At 37.0% G+C, this 11,228-nt stretch overlaps 1 protein-coding gene across 1 annotated transcript in view; it reads right to left on the bottom strand.

Moving 5' to 3' along the window:
• Positions 1 to 5,770: 5,770 nt before the first annotated feature.
• ERCC4 (ERCC excision repair 4, endonuclease catalytic subunit) overlaps positions 5,771 to 11,228 on the bottom strand; it is a 14,928-nt gene continuing 9,470 nt past the window's right edge. Inside the window, exons 8-9 of the mRNA XM_086854965.1 lie at positions 10,694 to 10,895; positions 5,771 to 9,644 (exon numbers count right to left, since the gene is read on the bottom strand). Coding sequence (XP_086711091.1) covers positions 8,911 to 9,644; positions 10,694 to 10,895 — 936 coding nt within the window. The 3' untranslated portion in view covers positions 5,771 to 8,910. The remainder of the gene's footprint in view (positions 9,645 to 10,693; positions 10,896 to 11,228) is intronic.

Below are 11,228 nucleotides of genomic sequence, written 5' to 3' on the forward strand. Positions count from 1 at the left end.
TGGGGAAGAAACTACCATCACATAGCTGCTAATTTGAGCTTCCAAATTAGAGGTTTCAATGTTCAGCTAAGATGCAATGAGCTGAAAATGAGGCATGATCTACCAAAATTCCTGTGTCAGCTTTGAAACTTAAGCTTATGATGAAGTAAGACATTCTAAAATTGAAGCTATGGCTGCATTCTCTCTTCCTCTTATGCCAAACATGTGTTCGTAATCCTTTCTACTTACTCATTATTTCTTAACACAAAATAGCAAATTAGGTCCATATGAGACTTTTAGATAAATAAATCCAGATCATAACTGATTTGGCCCTCAGCCTATTTTGATATCGGCCAGTTTAAGCAGTGTGACCCTAAAAATAAGGGTCAAGCTAATTACAGTTGCTCAGAAATCCAGATTTTCCAGGTCTGAACTGGGTCCTGCCTGCCAGCTTGAATTTCTTGGTATTCTTGAGTATTTAAAACCCACTCTTGGAAAAAGGATTTGAACTGAGGAAGTCTAGCAGCAAACAGTAACTTCTTGGTTTTTGACTCCATGCTACCACTTAATCCACAGCTTTCCTGTCTTACAGGGTAGTTAGACACAAGCCAGAAAGTAAGATTCAACTGGCTTCTAGACAGGATTTTTGGTAACCTCATGCCATGGGATAGGTGTCATATTTGATCCCAAAGCTATACCAGAGGTGGCAGAATGTTTTTGCTTGGGACAGGATGAATTGGTGCATCAGTACTGGGAATCAAGAGAAACTTCAGTGTAAGCTGCTCAGAGTATCACTACCCTGCTACTGAAATAAAGATTTCATCTGAAACTGGTAATAAGCAACAGCATACAAGAGCTGAAAAAGCATATGGAAATATATGAAAGATAAGATTTTAAGGTTTAAACTGACTTATGAGTCAGTGGTGAGTTTCAGTTTCACACTTCATCACAGACTTGCTTTATCAGCTTGGGCATAACCCTCTGCCTTTAGTTTTTCTGGCTCCCTATTTATGAGATGAAATGAGTACAACACCGAGTGCATGACAGAATTAAGTTCTTTATTTTATAACCTAGCAAAGAGACACAGTATTCTTCTCCCAGGGTCTGGTTGGTATTTGACTAAAGATTGTATTCTTTCAACCACAGTAGGTCAAGTTAAATCAGATCCACTTATGTCCATAGTCATTAAAGAGGACAATTGCTATATTAATATTATTAACCATCAAGTCCATGAGCAAGCCTATTCTATTACTGGGCAGTCATTTCACTGCACTCTGAACTTTGTATGTTACTTTGTACCTCATCTCTCTGCCTGTGCACTCACCAAGATACAGAGATCCGTGTCCAAATCAAGCAGGAGATTGCATTAGAACAAAGAAATTAGAACAATTAGAACAAAGCAAAATACAAGAGCTTTTTTTAAAAAAAACAAATATTATTGAAACTTTACAGCATATTACAGCTAAAATGTAAATGAAAATTTTGAAAAAGGAATTACTGTATCTGTTTAAGTCTTTTTTAATGCTTATTTTTGGAGATAAAATTTGTACTTAAGTTCCTTTTTTTTAACTGTTATCAAGGAATGTAAAGAAGGTCTGTACAGTACGTTAGAAAAACTCTGGTGGTAGTATTCCTTAAATGACTTTTGGTTTGGTTTGTTGTTTCTTTGGATTTTATTGTTTTGTTTTGTTTTGGTTTTTTGTTTGTTTGTGGGATTTTGGTGGGGATTTTTTTTGCATGGGAGAAATTTCATCTCCGATCTGGTTAGAATTGTTGATCCAGTTTTAGAATTTGAACTTTTAACTATTTTTATATTCAGTAAACAAACACTGCAAAACCTCACTTATGTGCAGAATTCTTCATGCTTGAAATATTGTACTGTTCCTACAATTGCATTTAGATAAAACAGTTCACCTTCAGATAAAGAAACCTTTAAAAGCACCAAAATCCAGAAACCCAAACAAAAGAGAGGAGAGAGTTCTGACTTGCAGAAAAATATCCGAGCTGGCTGTTCTGGGAATGATCTTCAGAATTAGCTCATTATTTATTCTTGGTGCACTCCACCAATTAAACAAACAGTTTTAAATATAGAACCAGGGATGGGCTTAGCTGGTTTTTTCAGGGTCATTGTGGAGACACAGCCAGTGCAGATGTGCAGGTTCTGTGTGTGTGCATGGGCTGCTGTGGGACAGCACTGGCTGAAGCCCAAGGAAAGTCAGACATTCCTGGTGGACACCAGTTGAAATTCCTCTGTTTGGGTAATAACACAACAGCTTTTTAAGCCACTAGAAATATGTCAGAGATCCCTAAGGAGCTTGTGTGGCTTACTGAAAAACCCCAAATCTCTACATTTTAATACCAATAGCACTTAGTGGAAAAGAACTCAGGTAACTTAGTATGTGATTCAGACCTTCTGTCAAGTAAATATTAAAGTGAAAAAGGAAAACCTGATTATGACTTCTGTCAGCTAGTGATGTGCAGTATAATGCAAATATTTAAGAAAACAGCAACTTACCCTAATAGTTGTATTAACTGTAGTACAGCAGGTTTATTGCTGCAGTTCAAGGCTTGGCTGAGACATCTTAATTATCTGAAAGACCATCTGTATAGACAGTACCTCATGCACCAAGATTTGCACAGGACATGTCTTGAAGATCTTAGGTATTTTCTCATATTTAGTATGGGCAGGATTTTCTTGAAGGATCTCTAGATTTTGCTGTTGTGCTATAGCTGCAGGTGCTCTGAACATTTACATTGTGGTCAAGCTTTGGTCAGGAGTGTCTGCTCACCTAGCTGTCACACTGGAAGTGTTGGAAAGACATTGTGTAGGCTGTAGAGAAAATGGATTGATAGATTTCCAAATGCATCTGTAACAAATGAAACCAGAGCATTAGAGAGACTGCAGAAGTTAGAATCATGTGATAGTTTAACACAAATATATGTTGATTTTAAAGACCATAGTTCTTTCCAACACTTAACATTCAGAGATTTAAGATGATGCAGAAACAAAGTGTATTTTGACAATGGGAAGAACTAGAGAGGGGGATTTCAATAGAGAAAAATTAGACAAAAGTAGAAGACATGTAGTTAATATTTTTGCTCTTGCAGATCTCCCACATCCTAATATAAATGCTTAGGCATGAGAGTTTTGCAGGATCTGAGAACTTGCGAGTGGTAGTACTGCAATATGTAAAAATGGTCATGGGATATAAATGCCACAAGAAAATTTGCAACTTCTGCTATCTATGCATAAGGTTCTAAGGATTTTGTGACACATAAAAAATACTTCGAAATTTTGCCAGGGTGTGAAAAATTTGTAAAATCAACTAATTATGATTTATTGTGTCTGTTATTTGGACTGCTTTTAATCTGTTTAAAAAGAAATCTAAGACAAAACCGAGAATTAAATATTACAAGAGCTGCCAATCTGCTGGTCTCTTTTCTCTGAGTGTCAGCTTTCCAAGTGTGACAATGCCTCAAGTCTGGGACCAAAAGGAAAACAAGGTACAATACTTTTTTTATGTAAGTCCCTGGATAATAAATACTGGACAAGGCTTCAGTGCAGCCAGTCTTGCAAACAATTCAGTGTTATTTGTGCTCAACAGACATGACAAATAGTCACAATATTTAAGCTGCATTCTTGAAGAGAAACAAAAGGACAAGAATACAGACAGTCATGGTTAAGATAAAGGATGTGAAAAAGAAATCAGAAAATTCCAGAATAAAAATAGAAGATAAAAGTTGAATAGAGAATCTTCAAATAATGTAAATTCACAAGAATTTACATTTTTCACAAGAAAAAAGCGATGAAGAAACTGTCAAATGTTACTTAATTCAGTGTTAAATAATGCTGTGAGTACAGGACACACAGATCTCCACTGCAGTTGCACAGCTGGGCCATTGCTGGGACATTCCATTCACCCTAGAGGATGCTCAGAGGAGGGATAATGCACGTGTCCCACTGTGTATCCTCATGGAACTGCAGGGCTCTACGCAGAGAGCTCAAATTAGAACTATGCTGCCTATTTTTAGAGGGGCTGAAATGCAGCCTTGTCAAGTTTAGGCTTCATGTGCCAGTTTCACTGGGAAAACTCCTGGGCTTTGAATCCCTTGGGAGATGGTTTTGTATATGCTTGAAATTTAAGATTAGCATGTTTCTGTGGACAACAGGTAATAGCCATTAAGGAGACAGAAACCAGAGCTATTGCACTGAATTCACAGGTGGGAATTTGTTTCTCTTCTTGCTAATTCAACTATGGAAAATTCCAAGTTTTCTGAGTTTGGGTGGATGAAATTTGAATTCATTGAACTATTTATCAAAGTGAAGCTAAAGATATGAATAGTGATTTTAAAATAAAACCCTTATAAATTTATTGTACAAATGTGATAATATTTAGTAGTGATTCTGAAAATTCTACCTTCAAAATTATAAAATTATTATCTGGCTCCTGGCTAAAATACTTTAATCAGCAGCTCCAGCTTAATAGTTTTAAAAACTCTGGGCCTAGCTCATGGTAAACCTTAGCATGTCAAAACCAGGAAGACTTATGTGTGGTTTTACTTTGACTATTGATTGTGATCTGAACTTACATGAGAAAGGTTATATTAAAAAAGGCAAGTCAGTTCCCAAAACTTTTGCAATGTAGCTGCTGTGTTTTCCTAAACAAAAGAGAATAAAAATAAGAATGGTCTTAGTGCCATTCTGAGAGCTGAGGAAGAAGCTGAGAGTGCAAGAACAAGATTGTACTGCTGATGAATAATGCCAGCTTGGAAACAATGTCAGCTGTTTAACAACTCCAGGCTCCTGCTCTTTGATAGGAGATGATCAAGGTGAAAGAAAAAAAACCCTACAAATGAAAACTATGCTTTTATTCATAGAGGGAAGCTCTCACAGACAGAACCACAGTAAAATGCAAGCTGAGAAAATGGTATCTATCCATCCCTGATTAAATATTCCTAGAAAGACTGCTTTAGAACAGTTGTGTATTAAGGTAATTTTGCCATGCTTTAAAAAAAAAGACACTAAAATTAGTACAAACACAGGCCCATTTTGATATATTGCAGCAACATCTTCTGTTTAGACAACAAATCACCATAACAGTGTAGCAGCCCTGGTTACCCTCAACAACTTCAGTAAGAATTCATCTCTCAGCTAAGTCTTGGCCAGCCAAGCTACTGAACAGTTCTTCCCTTTTTTTCAAGACTGTGACTGAAGATATTTCTTCACTTTAATTTACTGAGGAGAAGCTTTCAAAACACAGATCGAAGCTCAAGTAAAAAAATAGCCAGCCTATTTGTATTTGCATTGAAAAATCAGGGAGATTAGATTTGTACTCAAAAAAATGGCACTGAAACTTTAAAACACTTGAGAATTTCCTTGTACAACCTTATCAAAACATGCAAATTAAGAAGGTGCATATACTATTGGCAAGTGTATTTTCAATGCAAGAAGGTACCTAACAGTTAACCAGATATTAAAGACTTCATATGAAACACATAAAAGAGTTTATCCTTAGTTTGTTTCTGCAAATATTCAAAATTCTTGCTATTAAATGAAGAATGAACATATGAAATAAGTTATAATGACAAAAGTATTACAAAATACTGGAGCAATGGTTTCTGAATTTTCTGTTTCTGACCCTATTTGCATTTCTTAAAATCACATATTTTACAAAACACATCAACTGAATATTAATTTAATTTAGGTTATCTTGGAGTAAAGGCTAAGGAGAACTTTATCCTAAAATGGTCCTTAGGAAAAAATTGTAAACCCAGTTCATGGAGCCTGAAATACTGGAAACAGGACAAATTTCTTTAATGATTCTCAGTTACATTTCTTTTTGCTGTTTGGCATAGAAGTAATGCATCCCTTTAATAATTATTTTTTAGCAGATGTTTGCTTTTGGATTCTATTTCACAGTCAGAATTGGAATCCTGACTAAGGAAAGCTTTAGAGACAAATATTTTAATCCTTAAAAATTAAGTTATTTGTGGTTGTACTGTCACTCTGCAAATAAGATATCGCAATCACAACAATACTCACACATTAAATTTTTCCACTTTCCAAAAGAGTCACTGTTTTTAACATCATAGCTACCTATTTTATAAACCCTGTGCATTTCTGGTCAACTAGGTTACATTTAAGTTTTGAAAGCAATCAATCTAGCTGCTACCAGAAAAGCCCTACTTTACGTGTTCATGCAGAAGTAATTTTGCAGGTAAGGTTTGCTTTGGTTAGGGACTGCGCAGTGACAACACTGCCAGCAAAGCCTCCTTTTGCAGCTGTAGCTCAAAACTGCAAGTGTCCCCATCAGCAGGAATAGCAACCAGGTAACTTAAACACAGGAACTGCAGCTTGATCCATCCTGTACTAAATAGACTTGCTAATAAAAGCTGCATTTGCTCCTAAGAGGTTGTGTGGTTATTCTAGAAGAACTGTCAGTAACCAAAGCCCAGGAGAAACTTCAGAAAAGAACAACTTGGCTCCTCTTCAGCACATGAACCCTACACAGAGGGGCATCACCTACTGAGTGACCTGGGAACATAAAGTCTTGGGGATAAGGAAGAAGCTGAGACACTCCCAAACTGAAGGCAGGTGGCGTTTGTGTTTTTTTAATAAAAAAAACATGCATTTAAAATATCAGCAATGACAAGATGTACAAATTCCATGATTGTTGATCAAAGAGAGAATTTTCATCATTCATCCAAACTTGTGTTCTAACTGCATTCAGGCAGAGCCTTGGCTCTGTTATTTCAGGGATAAGTGGTCTCAGGACACAGGACCTCTCCTGCCTAGGAGCACAGTCTGTACCTCCTGCCCCAGGACACAGCTCTAACTGGCAATTGAACCTAACACAGTGAAATGCCAAAGCACAGGAGCAATAACAACATGCAACAGTGCTACTTGGCTGTTCTAGAGAAAAAGGGCAAAACCTACATAGAGAAAGAAAAAAGGAAAACCTTTACAAAAACTCCACACATACAAGCAAAAGGCAATTTCTTTAAAATATTTAGCAAATAATTATTTCATTGCATGATGCAACTTTAATCTAGCACACAACACAAGGCTACAACTTTATCACCTGTTACTATACCCTTCATTTTCACCCCATACACATCAATGCAAAACCCCCAAACCTCACTGACAGAGCTGAGGCAGCATCTGTGAAAAACCCCAAACCCACAGTTCATGGAGCACCCTAATGCCCATTGCACAAGCAACGTTTGCCCTCAAAGGCTGTCAGCTGCCCTTTTCTGAACCAGGCTCTACAGGCCATGCACTTAGGACAGCTTGATCTTACTCAGATTTTCAGTTCTCTTAGCACACTTTACAGGCATTCTCAATACTCAGCACATCTGACATCATCAGTCTGAATAGGCAAAAGTCTCATGGAAAGACATCTTCTCTTATTAAGTAAATTAGAATTCAGGGCAACAGAAACCCTAAGGTCTGGATTGTAAACCACACCCTAAAAATACAAATGTTCTGATATCAATACAGCCAAATGAAAAACAAGATAATTAGCAAATTTTAATCTTATTTTCATCTTAAATTTTCATCTGCAGAAAAATGTTCCCTTGGAAATTTGTCACAGCTCAGCCACAGGTTAAAGTTAACAATTCATAATTCACACTTAAAATGCACAATAAACATTTTACCTTAAAGTGCACAGTAAAGTTTTTACAGAACCTGAACACAAAAAATATTTTCCCCTTCCATGAAGGAAATAATATTGGTCTGGTGGTTCCCATTAGAATCGTATAAACACATGTGAAAGTCATAGATGAAGGTTTTGTAAATAGCAAATGTAAATATATTAGTATGGAATAACACTGGACCAACCCTTTTGCCAATGGCAGTTTGTTATACAGTTGGATCAGAGTTCAATGTAGAATATTATAATTTAACAATGCACACGTTCACAAACTTTTCCCTCTTTTATGCTATACAAAATGCTAAAAGTATTATCTTCTATGTGACAATGACTTTACTGAGTTTATTGACAAACAGTTGATTTGAGACATAAAAATACAAAAGCAATAGGACTCAAAAGAAGCCAATATTGGAAGAACTTTCAACAGTTTTGGAAAATCTTGCTTAGAAAACAATGGTATTTTACAAGAGGAATTACTCTTTGGTATAAAGGAACAGTGCCAGTGGTACACACGTTTTTCACTTCCTAGTGAAAGAGGTGAAAGAGCTATCAAAACTGAGTAAAAAAAAAAGCCTCTTTAAAATATAAGTAAGGCACACTCAAAATTAATTTGCACTGTGGCACCACAGAATCTCTACTCAGTCAGACCGAAGGAAAGCCCTTTGCAAGGCAGAGCAGTACTGGCTTTGGAATGGTAACAAGTATAACTGGTAAGCAGGCGAAATGTAGAGCATAGCATACAAATGGATTTTACTATGACAAACGCTTATAGTCATGTTTTAAAATTCAGAATTCAGTCCTAGTATATTCTAAACAAATTCCTCCATCACTGTCCACTGAAAACAGGCAGTTGCCAGAGAGTGAGACATTAAAAATGGTAAAAGCAGTGTTGTATCATGTAGCAGGTCACACAGACTAATCAAAACACAGCACATTTTTAGCTTGAACAAGACATCATAACTTTCACAAGAAAACACCTTTATCAGTTAGTCTTAGCACTTAATTCTTATGGTCTTAGTAAAAACTTAATTTAGCTAATTCAGTGGTATTACAGAACTGGTTAAAGTGCTTCAAAAAGAATAAAAATAATTCACATTTCTCTATTAAATATATTTTTTTCCTCTTGAAACTTGCCTTCAATAATTAACTCACATGTTAAAACTGATGGGACAGCATTAGCAAGAAACAGCTGGTTATCTTAGATGGAGCATTTATTAAAATATTTCATGTATTTGCCAAAGTACTTATCAGTGCTGTGTGTTGACAATCTCATGAATCATCTTTTGCTTTTTCCTTTGGCTAGTGCCTCTGCATAGGTCAGGTGAATAAAATCAAAGAGTTGTGTGGCATTGGCAGCATTACCCAAAATCTTGGAGAGCTCATCCTTGGACAGTGTCATCAGCTCTGCAATGCTTTTAACGTGGGTCATTACAGCACGGCAGTTTTTTGCATTAATCCCTGGCATTTTTAGCAGGAAGTCCTGAGGCCCAGGGTTGTACTTGTTTGACTCAGGGAGAATTTCAGAATCTGCAGTGATGGCCATTGCTTTTTCTGCGTTGGGTTGGGGATGGTTTTGTTTCAACTCTTCAAACAGCTCAGCAGTAGCGTGGGGAGAGGGACACCACAGGATTCGTAACTTTGGGAAGTGCAGCGTGAGAAGGGTTAGTTTAGAAGTAACATCATTGCTGGAAATTTCTGGCTGCAAAGAACCTCGTGGGATCAAGGAGAAGGATTTGTTAGCATCAAATTCAATGAGGAGAACTGGTTGCTTGTAGTAGCGGCACATGGACACGCACTGTGCGTACAGCCTGCCATTGTTTAGGGAACCAATCAGATCACTGATGCTCTTCCTCTCCACACAGATATCAGGGGTTAGAATATAATCCCCAACTTCCAAAGTCACAGGCTCAATGTCGATCCCACGGCGATGGATCAGCGATGGAAGCTCACTACGGAATTCCCGCATATCCACAATTATGGTTTGCTGAACACCCTTCTGTTCCTGTCCACCTAAAGAGCAAAATAAACACAGTTATCCCCATACTTGGCACCTCCTGCTCCAGTTGTTTTCCGGTCTGCTGCCATGGCTTCTGCAGTGGATGGACTTATCATCTTAAATTATACCTCAAATTCAGCAGTACAATAAATCCAGACTTCATTTGGTTTTTTACCATCAGAGAAAAAAACCACTTGCTTAAATACATACTGTAATTTATGGAGCATGCTTTGCAGGTTGATAGAACTACCATGCTACATGCTGTAAGCTTTGTATAGGTGACAATGAAATACATTAAGTTGTAGATGAAAATTATTTAAATTAGTCAGGGAAATCTTTAAAAGGCTGCCTGCAAAACAAAATAATGAAGCTGGTCCCTTTCATTTCTGGCTGTTTCCCACAGAAATACAGCTTTTATTGTAGGAATTATGTGTTGGCCTCTACAGATCTGCAGGACACATATAGCACCAAGGCCACAAAAGATATAACAGCAAAGATTAGAGAGTACATGGCAAAGGAGAGCAGGATTACAGAAACATCAGCAGAGAAAAACAAGCAGAGGCATAGCATACATGTTAGATGAAAAAACCCAAAAATGTGGTTGAAATTGCACCAAAAGGAAAAGGATGCTTTATTGAAAAAGAAGTGATCAAACCCATAATGTGCAGTTGTTTATTCAGGCAGCATGTTTTACCAAGATGAAAGGAAGTCCCCAACATTTATTAGCTCAAGGACAACACTGCCTTTAACCATCTGCAGACTTCAGTTTCTATGTTTTAATTTCTCTTCCTACAAACAGCACTAGACAGCCTCATAACCAACAATCTGACTAGAAACAATCCAAATGCTATCTGTCTTAATGGTCAAATACTTCATTAACCTGTATTTTCAATGGAAACCAGAGCCCATTGTCACTGGGAAATAATGTTTCTTTAGTATGAAGACTGCAGAGCCAATGTGCAATGTGTTTCTGACCCCAATGCTTTGAGGGGGATTTAAAGTGCAATAGTTACAGGACTTTTGGAAAACTCTGGGCTGCAAGCCTGTCCTAGGAGCTGCTCACCTGCTTTGCGTGTGTCAGCAGAGACAGAGGCAGGTCTAACGTCTCTGAGGAGGTCTAAATTTGTTTCATCTCTTCCTTCTCTTTCCTCAGGAACAACCATGCTGGCCTTCTCTCTAAGAAACCACAAACAAACACACACTAAAAACTGCAAATGCAGGGGTAAAGAAGATTGAAATACTTCAATGCAATTTACTGTTTTTTTCTAGGTTTTTCCATTTACAAAGGAACTAATAACTAGTAATAGCACTGTAACCAGATGAGAAGGCACTGTCAGTAAAAATACTGTCTTATACAGTCTAAGGAAAGAATTTTGTTTCCCCAATTGACTTATGTTATAAAAGCTTTAAAAATTATCTTACAAGAAATGCTACCTGCAAAAACACAATTACACAAATGAACTTCATAGACAATTAGGAAAAAATTCAAGTGATGCTGATTAGCCTTTACATTAATATTAAATGCTGCTAAAATTATTAAACAAAATACCAGATGCTTTGAAAAGGAAAGTTGTGACTTTTTGTTGATTCTCGATAGG

Source organism: Cyanistes caeruleus, chromosome 17 (genome assembly GCF_971803275.1).
Source record: "Cyanistes caeruleus chromosome 17, bCyaCae1.hap1.1, whole genome shotgun sequence".
Lineage (NCBI taxonomy): Eukaryota > Metazoa > Chordata > Aves > Passeriformes > Paridae > Cyanistes > Cyanistes caeruleus.